Source organism: Ursus arctos, unplaced genomic scaffold, assembly GCF_023065955.2.
Source record: "Ursus arctos isolate Adak ecotype North America unplaced genomic scaffold, UrsArc2.0 scaffold_26, whole genome shotgun sequence".
In the NCBI taxonomy this organism is placed as follows: Eukaryota; Metazoa; Chordata; class Mammalia; order Carnivora; family Ursidae; genus Ursus; species Ursus arctos.
In genome coordinates this window covers 11,835,946-11,858,308 of record NW_026622941.1, presented here as the reverse complement: position 1 = coordinate 11,858,308, position 22,363 = coordinate 11,835,946, and the positions used below count along the sequence as shown (strand labels likewise).

The 22,363-nt window shown below is 35.1% G+C and overlaps 1 protein-coding gene across 6 annotated transcripts in view; it reads left to right on the top strand.

Annotated features, from left to right (window-relative positions):
- Positions 1–22,363, top strand: part of LRP6 (LDL receptor related protein 6) — a 172,720-nt gene that overhangs the window by 100,940 nt on the left and 49,417 nt on the right. For all 6 annotated transcript variants that reach the window (XM_026502407.4, XM_044385229.3, XM_044385230.3 and 3 more), the window contains 5 exons: positions 14,810–15,026; positions 15,602–15,891; positions 17,199–17,425; positions 19,693–19,877; positions 20,524–20,850. In XM_026502407.4, coding sequence (XP_026358192.2) covers positions 14,810–15,026; positions 15,602–15,891; positions 17,199–17,425; positions 19,693–19,877; positions 20,524–20,850 — 1,246 coding nt within the window. The remainder of the gene's footprint in view (positions 1–14,809; positions 15,027–15,601; positions 15,892–17,198; positions 17,426–19,692; positions 19,878–20,523; positions 20,851–22,363) is intronic.

The window sequence follows — 22,363 nt, the reverse complement described above, 5'->3', positions numbered from 1 at the left end:
AAACAGTTTAAAGCTCATGTGTCCATAAGAATGTTTGTACATAAGGGAAGATTTATCATTTTGTAGGGATTTTTAAAATTCTATATTTGGTATCTTTTTAAGCTTACTATGACTGATTGATTAGATTGTAAATAAGACATTTGTTTCTTACTGGGAATATTTCATGTCTTATTTTTCACACTTCAGGTCACTTTCAGTGTAGAAATTTATTCAAAATCAAATAGTTTAGGAGGGATTTAGGTAGAGAAGTGCGAACTTTTGGAGGTTCTGAGTGACAGTGTTTGAGAATAAGAATGAATCATTATCTAACAACATATAATATTGATGAAACAGGATTTATTTTCTTGGTTTGCAGTAAGTGCAGTAGATCTTAAAATTAGCATTCATTCCAGCCTGTTCTTTCTTCTTGAGCGATATACACATGTATATGCAGTGGTGTCATTTCCTCCCTCACTTCCTTCTTTCCTTCTTCCTCGAGTGGTACCAGCATCCTTAAAAGCCTGCCTTTCACATCTATTTCTCTTCTTCCAGGTTTACTCTCTGTCCGCTTTTTGACAGATTATTTGGGGTTGGTGGTACATCTATCTCTGCCAGATTATACATACAAAAACCTCCCCTTGTTCTTTCCCCTGGAGATTCTTTTGAAGTTCCTCTAATTGAGCATCAGTGCTTTTGTCATTTTCTTTTTATAGACACATCTGGGAAGTAAAGAGAGCAGGTATTGTTATTTATTCTTCTTAATTTATGATGATATGTAAAATTTCTGGTATATGGCATGTTAAGGAAAGAGCACAGCTCTTCATCTAAAATAATCTTGCATAACTGGGGGGAGAAAAACTGTTAGTTTCTCTTTCTGAGACTAATGGTAGCTATAGGAGCAACTGCCACAACCAGCTTTCCATCTCACTTTACTTGATAGTAGATTGAATATAGTGAGCTTGAAAACTTTGGGAAAAATATATAATTTTTTAAATGCTTCTTTTTCTGAAGAGATTATTTGTTAGCTTTTGGTATGTAGCAGGGGATCCTAACTACTGATCTTACCCTGGTCTAGGTGATGTGCTCTCTTCTGGTCCATACTCTTAAGAAATCCTCCTAGTAGATTTTTTCAGTCACCTGAAACTAATGTAACATTGTGTATCAACTACAGTTTGTTTTTTTTTTTAAAGAAAGTTTCCCAGCTTTTTGTCATGTCTAAGAATGAAAGCTGCTTTCTCCTGGGACTCTAAGAAAATATTAAATAATAGTTGTATAGCCCTGTTCTCTTCTGCAAGACTTTGAGTTTACTTGGGATCACACTGCCCTAAATGTGTTTATGGTACATTTGAAAAGAAAAGATCGTGATTTGGTAAATTTTTATGTAGCAACTGTAAGGCATAGGAAGCTCTTCGTTTTGTGGGAAGAGCTCAGAATGTTCACCCATCTGTGCTCTCTGTGCCGTCAGTGGAGATTCCTTAGATCAGGTTCTCACTTCCTTTTTTGTAAGTGGTGATATAACCAGATGCTGGGTATATTGGAGAGCTGCAGGTTTCAAAGATTGGGTTTTGATCATGCAGAGTGGCAGAAAGAACAAGTAGGTTATCTGAGGTTTATAACCAGCTTCTGCAAAGAGCGACGGGAGACAGGGAGTTGCTAATGATGCCACATTTTTTAAAAGATAGTTATAATATTGGCTGATGCTTTAATATAAGAATGTGTTTAGGGGTGCCTGGGTGGCACAGTTGGTTGGGTGTCCTACTCTTGGTTTTGGCTTGGGTTGTGGTCTCAGGGTCATGGACTAGAGGAGCTCCGTGTCGGGCTCCATGCTGAGCAGGGAGTCTGCTTGGGACTCTTTCTCCCTCTCCCTTGTGCTCGCACTCGAGCGCGAGCGCTCTCTCTCTCTCTCTCTCTCTCTCAAATAAATAAATAAATCTTAAAGAGAAAAAGAATGGGTCTGTGAGGATATATCTGATTTCCCTACTTGTCAGCTGATAGTGACCACTTATCTGTAGGTGTTATATAAAAGGTACCTGCTGGTACTTGTTTATGCTTCTTATTCATTATGCTAAAATCATTTCATCACCTTTTACAAACAAGCTTCTTGTTTACTTGTCTGCACTGAGCTCCCCTGCAACCCCCCCCCCCACCCCTGTGCCCACCCAAGTTTTTACTGTAGTGTTCTGGGGCTTCCTTATGTAATACTAAAGCATTAGCAGAAAGGATCATTTCTGTTTTTCTGATAGGACAATCATCAAATAAGCCTTTATTTCTATTTTATAAGACCCTTCAGTGGGCAAAAGCACATTGTGTCTTAACAACATTCATATTTTTCTTGGTCAGGTTTCGCTGCCAAAAAGATCTATTGCATTGAGGGTATGCACTACGCTTTTCAGTAGCAAAGACATATCATTGATAATTTAGAAGTTTAAAGCATTTTCTTGCCATTATATAAAGTTAAGAATGTTACTATTAGCTTGGGTTTTTTTGTTTCGTTTTGTTTTGAGGATGCTTTTCTCATATACAACTTACCTGATTGACAAAATTAATCACTGTGTTTTGAATCACTGGTTTTATTGAAAATGACATCAAATTTTTCTCACAGTTTATTTTTTTATTAAATGCTTTTTATATCCTTTTTCCTTCTTTGGTTTTTGAGCTTCTGACAAACGCAATAATACCTACTAGTTACAGATAAAAAGAGGTTTCTTACCTACTTTAAGGGTATGTAAATTTTTTAGTCTCTTACTATAAATTTTCCTGCTTTAGAGAATATAATGTCCAGAGGTAGTTTTGTCCAAGTTTAATTATACCTGGCACAACTTTGGGAAACAGATTATTAGGGCTTTAAGTATAAAGAAATTTTGAATAAAGAGGGTATTATTGTGTAGGATGTGTGCTGAAAACTTAACAGTTGGTGAATGATCTATTTCATATTCTAAGCCTAAAATTGTAGGACTACATTTTCCCCTCATGACAACTTCCTCTGTTTTATCAATATCCTAATTTGTTTTCCAAGTATTCAGATTTCTTTGTAATTTCTTTGTCTGGCTTCTTTAGCTTGTGTATTGTGAAAGTCTGTTAAAGTACACAAGGGCCCATTTACGATGATTTTTTTTAATCGTTTCTAAGATTAATTCTTCCTTAAGAAATTGTAATAATATAATCATCTGCTGTTGAGATAAAGCTCTTTTGATTATATGACAAGTACCAACAGGTACTTCCTTTTGAATCTTTGCCAGTTTATAATATTCAGTGCTCCTTAAAATTGATTTTATTTTCAGTTTTAGAGAAATATTCAAGATAATGAGCCTACGTACCTGAATCTTTGCCCATTTCTGCTACTTTACAACACTATACGAATGTATGTGAATGTATATTTTCCCCCATTTGTTCCTGGCATGTTATAACTGAAGAATGATATTGATAAACACCATCATCAGATTCCTCAGCTCAACAGAAGACCTGGATTAGGGGCTTATATTCATTGAGTTGTAAACATGATGCCATTCTTTTATATCATCTTGCATCTGTTTGGGGTGTCTTTTATGATAACATATTTTTGAATTCCTATTTGAAAGTTACCTTTTGATGTACAATTCAAGCAACATTATTTAACTTGTTATAATCTGCAGAGTACATCATCTAATTATATGCCCTGTTGTCTCATTATCCACTCTGTCTGACTCTAAAAAAATTATTGCACATATATAATGAGGGAAACCTTGATGATGAGGTAATCATGCTTTCCTGAAATGCCACAACAAACCCTTAGAGCCTCACCAAACAAGATACTTTGCCTCACTTAGGAGTTAGTATAGTTTTATCTTTGTAAATTAGAAAAATCTCATGCGTGTTATTTTAGTGACCAAGTTTGAACTTGCTCTTGGATCGTTTTTAAAATGTTCTGTTGTTACCCTTCTTCTCTTGTTTTAGTATAAAACCATTTAATATGTGTGGAAATATTTTTAGTTTCAATCTTCCTTTCTTGTTCCTTTGGTTTTTGTATTCCTGAAGTAAAAGAGTGCTGATTTTAATGTCCTACTTTCTTAAGAAGAGAAGTTAGCTTCTTTACAGTTGGTAACGGTATTTTAGTTATGAGTGGTAATCTCTAGATCTTTATTGAAACATTTTGTAATAGCAGACCCTAACCTTAATTCTTGTTTGATTTTCCATTTAACTGAGTGACCTTAGATAATTCACATAATAATCTGGTCTTTGTATCTTGACCAGTACGATCATTTAAACCAGATGATGTTTAGGTTTCTTCCCATTATAGCATTTTCTGGTGGGTTTTTTTTTTTGTTTTTTGTTTTTGTTTTTTTTTTTTTTACTAAATGCGTTATTTTGGATTAAGAACAGATAATACATTTGCCTTGGGAGAGTTGCTTAAAGGAAATTTATATTCAGATGACATGAATATTTTCTTTTTTCTTTAAATTTTTCCTTATACTGTGCATTGTGAATCCCTATTAACTAAAGAAAACTTTCTTGTTGGGGTTTCAAAATCTTTAGTAACTCAATTTTACTGAAAGCAACTTCTCCTTGTAATATTTGTTTATGTTTTTGTATTGACCTGTATACAAGCTATTCCATTATTAACGTGCTTGGGAGGTTTAAATAAACGTTTAAAGATGTTGTTTGAAATTAGCCAAACATGTAAATGTTTTTTTACTAATGGAGTCCATGTAAAACATTAATTTTCAGGAGGTTATTTCTCTGTAGGTGGGAAACTATTATACTTTTACAGGGGTCATAGCCATTTTATTTTTACTGTTTTTTAGAGGGTTTGGAGAGGGTAGGCAGTCAAATAATGGCAAAGACCACAATTTTAGGACTTCTTGGGAGGGAATTTGCAAAACATTGAGCAGTTAAAAGTGACAAGTGTTTTAACTTTGTACTTAAATTTAAAATTATCACCAGCTATTTAAAGATTCTGTATAATAGTTATTCCTTAAGTTACCCATAATGAAGAAAGGCTTCTTCTTCAGTTTTTTTGCACTTTAAGTGTAGTTTACAATTTAAAAATTTAGACCTTCTAAGAATACTACAATGCAGGCCCTATTTTTTTGTTGAACTCATAGATTTACCAAACCGTTCATTCACTGAACTATAATGTTTTTTGTTAGATTTGATCTGAAATAACTAAATCTTGGAGAATGATTAGAATTCCTTTGGTTGTAGTGAGATTTTCAGCAGACTGGTATTTGTTTAGTATTTCATTTATAATTACGAGCTTCTGAAATTTTCTGGCTTCTAGAGTTTCTAAGTAGGAATGAAGTTAGAGGCTTTATGCAATTAATATCACCCCTATTCAGAGTTTTTTGTTTTTGTTGTTCATTTATTTTTTATTTTGGCTTGACTAATGACTTGGCTTTATATTTGGTTAAGATTTATAATACTGCTTTCGTGTTTTAGCTACAGTGTTATTCTTAAAATATGAAAAAAAACCCTCCTGTGCCATAGGAGATTTTATTAGTCTCAAGATAGTAGGTAAACAGTGTTTCATGGGTTTTCAAAATTGTTTTTGCATAAAAAAGCTGCTTTTAGTTCTCATAAAATTAGCTATAGTTTCTAGATAAAATGCTCACAGAAACATTTGTTCTTTCTGTTCCCCGTTTCTTTTCGTAAAATTCAGCGTTCTTTGGCGCTTTTTGCTTAGTTTAGTTCTTTTATTTTGCCTAAGGTCATAGAACTTTCTTTCTTTTTTTTTTTTTTTAAAGATTTTATTTATTTATTTGACAGAGATAGAGACAGCCAGCGAGAGAGGGAACACAAGCAGGGGGAGTGGGAGAGGAAGAGGCAGGCTCACAGCAGAGGAGCCTGATGTGGGGCTCGATCCCATAACGCCGGGATCACGCCCTGAGCCGAAGGCAGATGCTTAACCGCTGTGCCACCCAGGCGCCCCTAGAACTTTCTATTTAAGAAAAAAAAAAAAAAAGAGCGAATTCCACCTTCCTGATTCCTAATATAGTACTTTATATATTGTGCTATGTTGCCCTTTATTTAGACTATTCATTTTGAGTTAATTTCAGACTTAAACAAAAAATTTGCAATAATAGAATCCCAGTTTCATTTTACATAGTCATAGTACAATGATCAACATCAGGAAATTAACATTGATACAATTTCCATTATTCCTATTATATTTATTAATTGGAATTTTCCTGTAAGGAAGAGCTGTTCCCTAGCCTCTATTCTGTTTTTCATATGTATATTAATATAGAACCATGGATATTTATTCTATAAAATTATAGAATATTATAAGGTTATATTCCATTATTATCATTGTATGGTTGAAAAATTATCCCAGAATTGGCATTAGTAGCCCTTTCAACTTGATTCCTGTGACCTTTTCATGAGCCTCCATCTCTTTTATTTAATTGTGGTAAAAAAACAAACACATAACATAAAACCTACCATCATAACCATTTTGAAACCGAGTCAAGTAGTGTTAATTATATGCACGTTACTGTACAACACAATCTCTAGAACTTTTTCATCTTGCAAAACTGAAATTCTGTCAAACAGCTTCCTTTTCCCCTCTGCTCACGCAACCACCATTTTACTTTGTTTCTAAGAGTTTGACTTCTTTAGATACCTAAAGTGGAATCATAAAGTGGAAAAGTGGAATCATACAGTTTTATCTTTTTGTTGCTGGCTTATTTCACTTAGCGTAACATCCTCATAGTGCCTCCATTTTGTAGCACATAACAAGGTTCTCTTCTTAAAGGCTGAATAATATTTTCTTTCATGTATGCACCACATTTTCTTCATCCGTTCAGTCATTAGTGGATATTTAGGTTAGTTCCACCTTTTGGTTATTATGAATAATGCTGCAGTGAACATGGATGCGCAGATAAATATCCCTTTGAGATCCTGTGTTCAGTTCTTTTAGATACATACCCAGAAGTGGGATTGCTGGATCATGTGATGATTCTATTTTTAATTTTTCAAGGAACCTCCATTATTTTAAAGCACTTTCTGAAACAATATATTCAGCTTTATCTTACATTTCTCTTACCTCAGCCCTGGAATCAACTATTACTCTAAGGAGCCATAGTTCTGTTTAATGAAGAATAGTATATATCTTTTAAAGATTTTATTTCTTAGAGAGAGAGAGCGTACGCGCACAAGCAGTGGGGAGAGGCGGCGGGAAAGGGAGAAGCAGGCTCCCCACTGAGCAGGGAGCCTGATGCGGGGCTCTATCCAGGACCTGGAGATCATGACCTGAGCCGAAGGCAGACACTCAGCCATCTGAGCCACCCAGGCGCTCCTGAAGAATAGTATTTGAAAACCAGTATCTGGGGGGTGCCTGGCTGGCTCAGTCGGAGGAGCATGCAACTCTTGATCTCAAGGTTGTGAGTTCAAGCCCCACGCTGGGTGGAAAGATTACTTAAAAAACAAAAAACAAACCTACTTTAAAAAATAATAAATAAAAACTATCTGAACGTAAGGCATACTCACTGGTACTGGAGTATGTTGCCTTTCAATAATAAGGTGTTTATTATTATTTCTACTCAGACTCCAAATAGAACTTATTTTAGTTGTGCTTGAAGAGAATGAAAGGAAAGAGAGCACTTTTCCCTTGTTAACATACTTAGTTTCCTGTATTAGAGTTTTTTGAAGGCCCTAGGACAGTGGGACTCTAAGAAGTGTCTCATGAAGCAGTTGAGTATAATTGACCAAGGTGGTGGTGTATTCATCGTAATGATGCCTTGAACTGAAAATCTGTTTTAATTTTCTAGTTTTCCTGAGTAATTTTGGTTTTAGAAAGCTTTGGTCACAATAGCAATTCTTAGCTCTCTCTGTTAAAAGAGCATAGTAACTGCAGTTGTTTAATGCTCTAAGCATGACTCCTTGAAAAAATAAAACTACCCAATGAAACTATGATATTTTCTCTTTTCACATTAAAAATCACTTGTATTTACTGAGACATAATAAGTCTTGACCTAAGTTAAAAGGCTTTAAATGCGGGACTGTGATTTGCCCTTACGTTCTTTTACACAGGTGCATGGCATCTCTTTACTTCCCCTGCTAGTTCCAAAGCATTTCTCTTTATTTGTCACCCCAGTGAGCTCCTTCATGATTGAACTGTCTTTCTTTGGATATATAGTCCATTTTTAAAAATACCATTTGTGCGAAATTATATTTTATACCCTATTATCAGCCTCCAATGAGATCTTTTGTCTCTTTATATATAAATATTAATTCACTACTTGTTTTGGATATTGGCTGGAACATTAGAAGAGGAATGGTTCATTGTGAGCATAATTTAAGCTTTTCTTTTAGGATGACTTAGTATTCCCACTCTAGCTCATTTTATGATAGGTGCCTGGTTGTCCTGTTGTCATCTATTTTTTGAACGTGTCTAGTCAAGTGAGGTTGTATAGCAACAACTTTGGTAGTAGACTGGCTACATTCCAAAATTTCATGGGTAATCTTGCCTTGACATTTCATAAGCTGATGAAACTGCTCAAAAAACCAGATGTGGTATCTATGGAAGGTTTGCTGTTACCTCCTTCCTATGGAGATACTCTGGTTAACCCACATCTGTTTCCTGTTGTAGCCTATATTCTCAGTGTGGTTTGTAATATTTGGGAATGCCTCAGAATAGTTAAATCCCTACCACAATGTGGTTGAAGCAGTTGAAACCACTGGAGACTCTGGTTCAGATTTGGAGGTAGATTTTAGAAGTGACAGAAGCCCAATTTCAGTTTAACTAATTAAACCACTCTGAGGTAATACAGCAAAGCACACCCTCAAAAGCTGCCAGAAGATTTAATTAGTGTTGGCTCAACTTTTAAAGCATAAGGGTAATCTTTTGGAATCGCTTAAAATGGTTCATTTGTTCTGGGTTCAGAATGTACAAGCAAGCTTTAACCAGGATTTGTGTTGTTATTTTAAACATAAGGGGCTTAAAACCATATTTACAAACCTAGTAACCTGTCCAAAACTGTTACTTGTTGGGTTTGGGAAATGTAATAGTGCTTTTCTTAGAGACAAAGCAGCATGTTCTTTTTCACTGTGTTGCTTCTGCCAGTAGAGATTGTGTGGCTGGTAAAAGAGAAATATTTAGGGGAAAAGCCATTTTCTAATAGAAGTGTCACCTCTGCAAAAGTAATGGAAGGAAACGGAGTTCAGAAAGTAATCATTGGACTCTGTATAAAAGGGAAATATATGGTTCTTTAGATGTAAAGTCTCCCAATCAGATTTTTTAAGCTGTTGATCCCTTAATCTCTTCAGAGGATTCTAATTGCTTTCCACATCATACCAACAAAAGTGATAACCGCATTTGTTAATGGCAGCTATTATTATTATTATTATTATTAAAGTGCCCTTGGACTTGCACCTTATCTTTCCTTGTGTTTTTTTTTTTTTAATCATGAAAAATTTCAGACATGCGGTAAAGCAGAATAAAGATTCTCACGAACCATCAGCTTTAACCATTATTATTAGTACACGGTCACTCTAGAATACTGTCTTAGTGGGAGAGCCAAGGAGATGGTAGGTATGGATTATCTTATTAATATAACTGTGATTGTAACACTTAAATGTTGGGATAACCTAAAAGAAATGAAAGAATCAAGTCTTTGTCCTTGTTCTTATAAGTCTCAGCTAGTGTTGAAATTTAAACTTTCAAATGTGATAAAAGCTGAAAAACATTATTTTATCAATTTTTTTCCCATCAGAAATCATTTTTTAAAAATAATTTTAAACCCATATTAGAATTACGTATAGTATAGCTGAAGAGGGAGGAAAGACCATATGGAAGACACTTAATTGTTTGTGGCTTTACTAAGCTTGAGGGGCATAGGGCAGCCCTGTCACAGGCAGGTGTGTGAATGGACAGAGATGTAATCTAAAAAAGCAGTACATTAATTTTGTTGTAGGCTGTATAGTCACCACCATGAAATTCTAATCCTGCACAGTCCGTTAGGGTAGCCAGTGACCACTTACAGCCGTGGAGCGCTCAGAAAGTGGCTACTCTAACGAGAGATGCTTGAAGTCTAACATGCATACTAAGAAGGCGTAGTATGAAAAAAACGATAAAAGTCTCATTAAGAAATTTTTAAGTACTGGTTACATGTTGAAATAAAGATATTTTGGATATTTTGGATTAGATAAAATACAGTATATACAGTATTAGTATTAATTTTACCTGTTCCTTTTTACTTTTTAAAATCTGGCTACTAGAAAATGTAAAATTACACACATGACTCACATTTGGGGCTTAAATATTTCTCTTGGGCAGCACTGTTCTAGACTTGACCCTGCTGTAAAAACTGCAACAGATAAAAACAGGAAGATAGGGAATTAAGGGAAACAGTGTGCTTATAAAATTACATTAAAAAAATCTTTAGCACATCTGAATTACATTGTTTAATTGGAAGTAAATGTGATATATCTAGCTTTAATGTGCACTTTATTTTCTTTCTCCCACCATGCCCCTCCCCACCCCAAGGGAAAAAAAAAAGAGTTCTAGTTTTTGCTTTTGAAGTGAAAGAAGGAGGATTAGCTAGAAGGGCCTCTAATGCTCTAGTAGGTAAAGCTACCAAATCCTTAGTAGGGGCTTTTAGGTAACTGTGTTTGAGTTCCTGGCCACTCTGCTAATCTAAACATCTTTGTAAGAACTTTTTTACCATTTGTTGTTGTTCGACAGATGTTGCTAAAAACCTTGGATTTTTCATATGTCCTTTGGTCTTTTTTCTTTTTCCTGAGACCCTGGTCTTGCACTTAGAGCAGCATTAACACTGATCCAAACACCAGTTTTGACAAGGGCCTAGACCAAAGCATTTCTAATCTATAATCCTTTATATGTAATTCTGAAATGAAAAAGCTCTCAAAACCAAGTTATTTCTGCTAATTCATTTGGTGGAAAACCTGACTCGAAGCACTATAAGACTATCTGGAGTCTTCATGCGTCCCCCTTTGTGGGACTATGTATATGTTTTACTGCACAAAATATGAACGTGTTTGGCAACAAAGTGCTGCCCTGGACCCAGGCAGAGGTGATGTACTAAATGTGCATTGTGTTCACCTTTCTAAATACCACAAAAAAACCTGAATTCTCGGAAATATGGCTGGCCTTAAGACTTTCAGATAAGAGATTTTGGACCTCCATTACCATCCCACAGTAAATGAAAATATGTTATTAACCATAATTCTGTATTGAAGATGTTTATTTTTAGCACAATCAGAACACGGTGATAGAGGTAAATGAGGTCTTCCTGAAATAGAATTTTGTCATGTCACCCTCCTTTAAGTGCTCTCAGAAGTATTTTGTTTTCTGTAGTTCTCATCCTGGAATTTTCATACCTGCCATACGATGGTATCTGCCTAATGCTGTCTCCTTTGAGTCCCTTTTGTGTTCTTTCTGCCTCAGTGCATTTCTTTCAAAGTCAGTCACACAAGGCATCTTTGTGTCTTAACATGTGTTATTTCTCTTATATTCTGAAAAATCCTTTTCTCTCTTTGTCAAAATTCTTCTAATTCTTCAAGATGGATTTGAGCTCCTACTATTTCCTACACTTTTTCCTGATAAGCTACAGGCCAGAGAAGGGTATACATGTATGATTTTAATGTAAATATAGTTTACCTCCTCAACTAAATTGTAACCCCTTTGCTACGAGAGGCCCTCTTACAAACTTCTGAGCATTCATCATGATGTCTTTCATGGAGATTTGCATTCATTAGAAGTGTTTGTCAATATTTGATTTTGGGCTGGGGGAGTAGAGTGAGGATCTGGTACAGCAGCAAAAGTATATGTGATCTAATTACCAAACCGTTTGCTCCTTTTTACTTACCGTTTTAGTTAACGTACATCTAAGTAGCATAAGCGAACAATACAGTTGGGGTTGGAAATGAGAATAAGGCTGCAGCCCTGTAGTTTTCCACCAGTTGCCAGGACATAGAGAGGGTCTGCATTGTTTTTATTCTTCAGTTTAACAGTGTGTGGTTGTTTTGGTCTTTTATTTCCACATATTCTTTTATATTAATGTATCAGTTTTTATTTTGAAGAACTACACTTTAATAAATTAATTCATTACAGCCATTTAAACACAGCTATATTTACCTTAAGGGACTAAAAAATAATTTCAAAGGGCAAGAACTAACATTTGTTGAGCATCTACATATCCAATACTGTGCTCTATACTTAATATTATTTTCTTTAATTCTTAAATAATTCAGTGATATAAGTTCTCTTTCTGTTTTAGTTGTGAGAAGTTGCCTAAGAGTACCTAGTGAATGATAGAGCTTATATTTGAAATCTCAGTCTGTCTAGTAGTGCCAAAACATGGATGATTGGAGATTTGTAGAGAGCGGAAGCATAGAGAGTAACTGCTAACTAGAAGATGCTTAATTGTGTAAACTAAAAGGATCTTTTGGAATTGTGCTTTTGTTATTTTTCTCACTATGATTTTCAGTTTCATTCCTTGCCCATTATCCAAATTCATACTAGAGCTGCCATCTTTTAAGTTGTTCTTTATCAAATGATAAATGAATGAGTGGTAAGAGTGGAATGAGTGGTAAGAGGTGGAGGCAGCTGTTACAGATCACATTCAAAGAATATGGCAGTAAAAACAGAATCATTCAACTTTTAAACTGTGTCTTTCTAAGTTGGGAGAAATTGTGTTGTGATAAAGGCAGAAGAAAAGGACTCTATGGAGAGGGAGATATTGAAGATCCTGGGAAGGAAGGAAATAGTATTGAGAGGAAGTTCTTATAAGGGGGTTAGAGGAAGATGCTGGAGGTCAAGAAATAATCTCTGTATTAGGATGCTGGTAAAAGTACAGAGTTTTTAAAAATAAACTTTCCCTACCTAAAATAAAGATGTTTCTGTTATATGTGTAATAAAGGAAAGATTTTTACTCTGATCACAGTTTCCAGGCAATAATACAATGGGGCCAGAAATTCTCTCTTGGAGCTCTGCTTTTAGGAGGGATCATTCTCCAAAAATAAGGAGTAGTGTCGATTTTTTTTTTTTTACATGGATTTAAAATTTGGGCAAGAATACCTTTCATTCATTCACATGGTCAAGCTGTAGGATCTAAGGATAAGAACTATTACATAAATTTTCAGTTCTATTTTTAGGAAGGTTTCCTGAGTGTCTTCGGAAATTATCTCCTTTTAAAAATTATGTAACCAATATTTATTGAGTTCTTTGTCAGACTAATAGTAGAAATGGTTGACACATAAATGGATGAATTAGGTTCCTGCTATTCTAGAAGTCACATTCTAGTCAGAATTGACCCTTTTTCTCTGCTTAGTCCTCTTACTCTTAAATACCAAAGTAATTTTAAGATATAACATAGACATAAAGCATGTCCAGGAAAGATCTGTTGCAAGAAGATATGAATGTAAAAAATCTAGACCCATGTCTCAAATTAATGAGAAATCATTAACTTTAAACAGTATTTAATGTAGGAATTGGAAGTGTTTATTAATTCTTTTAAACTATGTTTTTTACTTATAAAAAACATTGTTTAAATACAGATTTATACACCTGTCTTAATGGAAGGCCTGTTGTATCTGATGTGAACAGATAAACATTCAGTTAATATAATCTCTTCTATTAGATATAACTGAAATATTTATTGATATATGCAAGTGAAAATACAAGGATATAGCACAGTTTTGCTCACTCAATTTTGAAGTACTTTGTTTTCAAGGTTTGGCTGTTCTTGGAAGGTCAGCAAGAATTTTAAAATTTTAGAGAGGAGAGATAAAGATAACATCTGTTTGTCATTCCATTTAGGCAATCACAGTATTGATTTACATGGACTATTTTCCTACTAATTTTATGGATAAAAAAATTCATACTTGCATAAAAGATTATGATACTGTTTTTAGGCGGGTAGGGGGGCAGACATTGTTTGCACGTGTTTGTTTTTAGTAGCCGAATAACATTTCTGAAAGCTAGTTTACCTGGCACACAGGCCACTTTAATGGTAAAAATGGTCTCAGTTGGGGACTTACAAGTTCGTGCTTTAGAAGACTTACTCCATCTTTTAGAACAGAATGTTAGTACATGTTGCTGGAATGTCAGGGACAGAAAAGATGCCTTTGCCACTTCTAGGGAAATCGCTGACCTTTATAATGAGAGTGTCAGAATGAATTTAATAATGTTGCTACATAGGGTAATTGGAAAGAGTAGGTAATCCTAGTTACTTGAAACTTAGTTGCAGAGAGTGTTATAAACTCCAGATACATTTACAATTATAGTCTAAGGAGACTGAGAGATGTATTGAGAGCCCTTTTATCTGTGGGCTTTCAAAAAAATTTTAAATAAAAACAATGAAATAAGCAATGCAGTAAGTGGAAGTAGTCCTAAAAAAGATAATAACTATGTTTCCAAGCTGTGTGATCTTATATGAATCTCAATTTCCTTCCATGTGAAAAAGACAAAACTCTCAGGAAAAATAAAATATGTTATAAAACAAAATATGTAATAAAATAATGTGTATGAAGGTACATTATAATATAAAAACAAGTGTACGAGCAAACTTCAGGTAAGGATATCGTATTTTTAATTTTTACATAGTCACTTAATAGATGAGATACATACTAAGCTAATATTGCCAGAATTTTTAGAAGGAAGGGTAATAAGAGATTGGAAAAATAGAGATAAAATATGAGCTTACACTGAGTATTTGAAATCATTCTTGTTAAGTTAGCATGTTATCCTTTTGTGAAAGAAAGCGCTATAATAGGAATAACCAAGATGACACTTCAGTGTTGATACAACAGGCAGTTGGATTTGTTATTTTTTATATACATTTGAAGAATAAGTACACATCTTTACCTCTTGTCTTTAAACTTAAACTTGAAGGTTATGAATACTGATGGCACTGGGAGACGAGTACTAGTGGAAGACAAAATTCCTCACATATTTGGGTTTACTTTGTTGGGTGACTATGTTTACTGGACTGACTGGCAGAGACGTAGCATCGAAAGAGTACACAAACGAAGCGCAGAGAGGGAAATCATCATAGATCAGCTTCCTGACCTCATGGGCCTAAAGGCCACAAATGTTCATCGAATCATTGGTAAGTAATTCCAGAATTTTCTGAGATGGAAATCAGGAATGGGAAAAATTCAGAGGTAGTGGCTTGTAAAGCAGCAGTGTAAATTGTTGATGTTTTATGGGTATATAGAAATCATCTGTTAATTCTTTTTTAACCAGGAATAGGCCTTTTAAATGTAGGCTTACTCAAAATGTAGTACATAGGTCCATTTCTGACTTGGGCCAGTGCACTAGTCCTTAGGCAGTCTGGTGGCATCCTGCTCCCAGGAGGTCACCATATTGATGCTAACTTCGTGTGGACAGCCGACTAACATAGTGCAGGCACTACGACTCAGAACTCCTGGGCTCAAGTGTTCCTCCTGCCTCAGCCTCCCGAGTAGGTGGGACTACAGGCCTGCACCACCGCGCCTGGCTTTTTATTCCCTATTAATCTTCATAGTGTTTATTTATGATATTAGAATCGAAAGTATATTTGGGAGCAGATTTAATCATATGTCTTTGTGACCTACACGACTTAGTCATTTTCAAGTGAAAATATGTTGATTGTGTTGGTGTGTTTGTCCTTCTGTGCCCTTTTATAATTAATGCTTCTTTTAGGTTCCAACCCCTGCGCTGAGGAAAATGGGGGATGTAGCCATCTTTGCCTCTATAGGCCTCAGGGCCTCCGCTGTGCCTGCCCCATTGGCTTTGAACTCATCAGTGACATGAAGACCTGCATTGTCCCAGAGGCTTTCCTTTTGTTTTCACGGAGAGCAGATATCAGGCGAATTTCTTTGGAAACTAACAATAATAATGTGGCCATTCCTCTCACTGGTGTCAAAGAAGCTTCTGCTTTGGATTTTGATGTAACGGACAACCGCATTTACTGGACTGATATATCACTCAAGGTTAGCCAAAAGAATTGGAATGTTTAAACTGAAGACTAGAAGGGAGTGCTTTAAAATGTCCAAGTCTTCATGCTGTGATGATCACTCTTCCTCATTGCTTAGTAGGCAGAATTCAACAAAAGCTCTTAATTTTTTAAAGGAAGTCAAGGGGGAGGTCCATTCAGTATTTAATTAAGTGCTTTTTTTTTTAAATACAAGATACTTTGCTTGAGTGTTCTTAAATCTGCAGGACATAATCTTCCTCTCCTTTGTTCCATTTGAGGATAATGAGTGACATTTTCTGCAAGTAAAGAGTAAGCAGTTATATAAATGGCGTATGGAAGCCTGGCTCTTAATTTATTTTAAACAAAATTTTGCAGTCTGGCTGAAGTAGAAAACTCTAATTATGAGTTAGAGTATACCTTTATTTTCTTTTTCCTAAAATAAATATTGAAAAGCATACTGAGTCAATAAGGAGGAGCTCCTGACCAGAAAATCTGGAGAATAATCTTTCCTTCTTCTAGATAGTTTTGGACTTATTTCAGATAACTTGTGTACAATTTGTCTAATATGGAAAAATCATGGGGTATTGGAGCCAGAGTTGAATTTTAATGGCGTTCAGTAAAATCTATTAATTGAGTGAATGAATGAAGTAAATAAATATATTTTGACTTGTACTCTATGGCCTTCTAAGTTTTCTCATCTTGAAAATAGAGATAATGCCTATCTTGCAGGGCTATTTCGAGGATTAAATGAAAATATATGTGTACAAAGTACTTAAGGTAGGGCTTGCCAAGAAGTAGCAGCTATTATTAATAGCTTGAATTATGATTTTAAATTTCGAGGGATTCAGAATTACAGTGGTAATAATATGATAAGGGTTATATACATTTTATAATGTATAAGGTTGTTGAGATCTTTTCAGATTAACAGAATGCCATGACATACTCTCAAGAACCTTCAGGAAGCTGACAACCAGTTATGAGTCTACAACATTCTGGTCATATCTTTTTCACTTGATTACTAATACATTACTAATAGATTTTAAAAGCAGAGTCATTCTGCTGTCTTACTAGAATAAATTTTTGGTCCTAAGAACTATAAAATTTTCTCCCTGGCTTGAGAGTAAAACTTGAGGTCACAGTTGCATTTGTTAGAGATTGACATCAGGTTTTTCCTGTGCTTGTAAAATATGTGAATTGTATTAAGAAACTATGCCTCTGGCTCTTCTGGATCCTCCCACCCAATAAAAACCAAAACAAACATGCTTTCTGGATAGTGTTTTGTACTTAAGCCATGTGATTTTGTTGTTAATCTTATTTTTGCAGACCATCAGCAGAGCCTTTATGAATGGCAGTGCGCTGGAACACGTGGTAGAATTCGGCTTAGATTATCCAGAAGGCATGGCAGTAGACTGGCTGGGGAAGAACTTGTACTGGGCAGACACAGGAACGAATCGAATTGAGGTGTCAAAGTTGGATGGGCAGCACCGACAAGTTTTGGTGTGGAAAGACTTAGATAGTCCCAGAGCTCTTGCACTGGACCCTGCTGAAGGGTAAACAGCTTTTATGTATGCATTCTTTGCAACTGTGTTGCACATAGCCTAATTATGGATTGTATTTTTGATGTCTTAAGTAGTGCTTATTATAAGGAATCTGATAACTAAACCATAGGCAGGCTTTATTTTAAAATCCAATAGTTGAGGGGTGCCTGGGTGGTTCAGTCGGTTAAGCATCCAGCTCTTGATTTCAGCTCAGGTCATGATCTCAGGATCGTTAGATCAAGCCCCACTTTGGGCTCCATGCTCAGCGTGGCGTCAGCTTGAGAGTCTCTCTCTCCCTCCCACTGCTTGCACTTGCATGCTCTCTCTCCCTCTCAAATAAATAAACAAAATCTTTGAAACCCATTAGTTGCCCTCAGGGCTCAGCACTCTACTGCAAATCTCTTCCTTGTAGTAAAAATAAGTTCCTGAACTTTCAAAAAAAACCAAACAAACAAACAAAAACAAAACCCATTAGTTGAGATTTCACTGATTTAGAATAAATTATTTGCTAAATTTTGCTTTTGTTGTTATTAACATTAGGTAGAGAAAGACTAGTGAAATGGATTATTATTTAAATATTACCAGTCCTACTTATATGGTAATAAACAGCCTTTTTAAAGGTATCAAGTTTGCATTTGCTTGCATCCTGGTCTCAAGTTAAACCAGATTACAAAACCCACTGAAATAATGCCATGTACTAAGAAATAGTTGCATTTTAAAAAGCTCCACTTTAGAATAGTCATTAATTTAGAATGGACAGTTAGTTTGATCACTGTTATAAGCTTAGAGAACTTTGATAATAAATAGTAAACTTTTCAATAAATGGAAGTTTATTTACAACACAACACATTTTTCAAGGATAGGTGATCCTGTTGCATGATTTAGCAAGTTTTAAAAAGCCAACAGCTAAGAAATCTGGAATTTGAAGAATAATTCCACTTTTAAAAAGCAGAAGTTAACAGTGTGAACATAAAAGCGTATTTACCATATCTGTAATTAAAAATAGTTTCCTTGAAATCACATTAATTGCATTATTAGCTAGTTACCATCTGGTTAGAAGGCCATAGCAAAGAAAGTTCTCTGTGCTGACGTGGTCTGGTTGGATTATGGTGATCTTTACTCTGAGCATTAGTTACCAGACAGATTTAATAGTTGGGACTAAGGACTGTAGTTTATGTGGCTGCTGGCAACTGTGACATTTCTCTCACAGTTGTTTCTCCTTGCTTCTTGTGTGCGTGTCCCTGTCAGCTGACGAGTGCAAATACAAACAAAGCCCAGGACTAACTTTAATTTTCAGAAAAGCATGTTCATGCGTTGTTACCAGGTCAGCCATCAGCTGCCAGGCTGAGGAGTGAATGTCTGTCCTCAGGTATTTGATGAGAGTTGGCATGTGGAGTGCTTTCCTAGTCCCACTATTCAGAATGTCTCAGAACTAGCACCTTACTAGTTTAGTTGCAAAAGCATTTAGCTAAAGATTAGGTTCTAGTTCTCACTCTGCCATGTGACTGAGTTGAAGAAATTAAATCATTCACATTTCTTTTATTGCTTTAGCCTCTTTACATCTGTAAAAAGCCTATACTGTGGGGCTGCTCTAAGGTTAATGTGAAAAACTTGAAAAAAAATAAAAGCAAGAGAGTATTCTAAAATTTCACAGGGATTATTGTAATCACTGCCCAGCTGACACGATAAAAGGTGATTCATCACTCTTGTACGTATAGTATGTTCCCTTGCACTGTGTGACCAAATACATTTCAGACTTTGCTTTTTAACTTCATTTAAAGGCTATTAATTTTTACCTTTGATGTACTGTTGCAACTTGTTTTGGGGGAGAGTTGATTATATAAGTCAAAAAATAAGTCTAAAAATTTAAAAACTCAAGTTACTTGTATTCAGAAATATATAAAAAGATATAAAAATATTTTATGCAGAAGTGAATCAGATTCTGAGACCAGAGCTTTAATTTTTTGGTATCTTCTTGAATATTAGTTTTATAAATGCAAGAGCTGCAGTAAGGAAATTTATTTTCAATTTCTGGGTTTTGGATGGAACAAATTCATTGGAAAGACTAAAGAAAGCTGACTCACTTCCTTTTTAGGATATGAGAAAAAATATTTAGTTGAGGGTGCCAAAATAATTGAAAAAATTATAACCATGATTTTGTTTTAATAAATTCTTTGACTCAATGTGTATTTTCTTTATTTAGTTACTGTGCACAAATATGGCCCTTTCTCCCAAATAACCAAAAGTGAAATGTTAAATATCTATTGTTTTGAATTAAGATTTATGTATTGGACTGAATGGGGTGGAAAACCTAAGATAGACCGAGCTGCCATGGATGGAAGTGAACGTACTACATTAGTTCCAAATGTGGGACGGGCAAATGGCTTAACTATTGATTATGCTAAAAGGAGGCTTTATTGGACAGACCTGGACACCAACTTAATAGAATCTTCAAATATGCTTGGTAAGCTGTACTTCTTTTTATTCAGACAGATAGTATGTTATTCTCTCTATGTAGAAATCAGTGGCTGCTGTTTACCATTGGTTAGGTACTATTAATAGAACTTCATATGAATGTCTAGATTCTTCCTCTTCCTCTGACTGGCATTGTATCCTGTTTATTATTATTAATAGTGGCCCAGGTATGTGGATTCACATCTCTTTATTTTGTGGAAATTTCATTGTTGCTGGGCTTGTAATGGAATTTATAACTCCCTAGATGTTCCTGAAGTGACTTTTTGTACTAGTAAAATACACTATGTTCATTTCTATCTTTTTATCGAAGGAAGAAGAAAAGTTCAACTTATAGTCCCTTATGGAGATAAAATAAGATTGCAGTGTAAATAGACCATTTGTAGGAGTTTAAACAAACTCAGTGATTTATAGCAAGAATATAAGTTTGAGGCATGGGGTCAGACTGCAGATGGATTGATTTCAGAGGACTGGTCTGGTTTTAAAATTGCTTTTAAATAAATTGTTCTATTTTAAATTGCTTACAAATGTAATATTTTATATGTTACAACTGTTTTTTTCTTTTGGCCAATAAGACTTATACTCTCACATATTTCATACCTCTGCTTCTCCCGTCTCTTCTGCCTTTCTGAAAATAGGACTCAACCGTGAAGTTATAGCAGATGACTTGCCTCATCCTTTTGGCTTAACTCAGTACCAAGATTACATCTACTGGACGGACTGGAGCCGACGCAGCATTGAACGTGCCAACAAAACCAGTGGCCAAAACCGCACCATCATTCAGGGCCATTTGGATTATGTGATGGACATCCTCGTCTTTCACTCCTCTCGGCAGGCGGGGTGGAATGAGTGTGCTTCCAGCAATGGGCACTGCTCCCACCTCTGCTTGGCTGTGCCAGTTGGAGGTTTTGTTTGTGGATGCCCTGCCCACTACTCACTTAATGCTGACAACAGGACTTGTAGTGGTAAGCTGCATTTCCCCCCAAAGCAAACTAGAGTTCGAGAAGAAAGAACACTTTGTAGTTCATGTTCTTTCTAGAGTAAAAAGTTGTCAAAGTCCAGAGTTGATCATTTGTTTAACAAAAGAGAAAGACTAAAGATGGAAAAAATGCAAGTTTTTGTAACTATTTAGTGATAGCTAATTACTATTATGGAAAAATTGATATTATAGAAAAATTAAGTCTTTTACTTTTGAGCACTAAATATTTAATGCACAGTTGCATAGCTTCATTGAGAAAGACAGTCACACATGCATTACTATACATAATTTATATTTATTCATTTTTCTAAAGGAAGAGCAGTAAAAACAGTACAACAAAGAGAATCTTCAAAATTAAATCTCCTTGTCCTTTGAAGTTCATAGAATAGACTAAAGGTAAAAAATTTAAGTGTATAAGAGGCTAAGTGGAAAAGGCAGATGAGTAATTAAGCCTGGTATGAAACAGTTGTAAATATATGGGGAACTAGAGAGCACATGCTCTGAACATAGTGGGTGGTCTCTATTTAATTCCAGTCGATATTACCAGATCTCATCCAGTCATGAATCCAGATTTTTTTTTTTTGGCTGCAATATCTTCTGATATTTAAATATTAGCAATACATGGGGCGCCTGGGTGGCACAGCGGTTAAGCGTCTGCCTTCGGCTCAGGGCGTGATCCCAGCGTTATGGGATCGAGCCCCACATCAGGCTCCTCCTCTATGAGCCTGCTTCTTCCTCTCCCACTCTCCCTGCTTGTGTTCCCTCTCTCGCTGGCTCTCTCTGTCTCTGTCAAATAAATAAGTAAAATCTTTAAAAAAAAATATTAGCAATACATATTACATATTAAATATACATAACCACACGCACACAGACTGTGCTAATAACAGCAAAACACAGTGTGTAACAAACATTGCTGGCTTGGGGAAACCTGGTTTAAACTCAAGTATATGTGAAGGCCCATGTCTTGTTGAATAAACAAGAACTAATTGGTAGAGATGATAAAGAAATAGAGAATTTGGTCAGAAAAAGCAAATTCATGGCAGAGAATTATAGGATATAGTTCACTAGGGTAAATGGTAACAAAACTGCTATAGTATATTAGATTAACTATTAATTATTCAATTAGTAATATATAACATAATATATAATAAATATATAATATAGAAAACATTACATATAAATAATATAAAGTAAACATTTTCATATGTAAATATATAAACATTTAAATATAACATTTATATATTATATAATTATATGATAGTAAATCATATAACAAATAATAATATGATATAAAATAACTGTTAACTATTCAGTTAACTGTTGAAATTATTCTGTGCCTGAAAGTATAGGAAGTCACATAGGAAAGGATGCAGTGTGTTCTGACACAAGCCTTCAGTTGTAAACAAGAAAGACTGTAAGTTTATAGTTTAATGATTTGGAGTCTTTGCCACATATTAGTTTTGTGTTTTACTAAATCAAGTCACATAATTTTTTTTAAA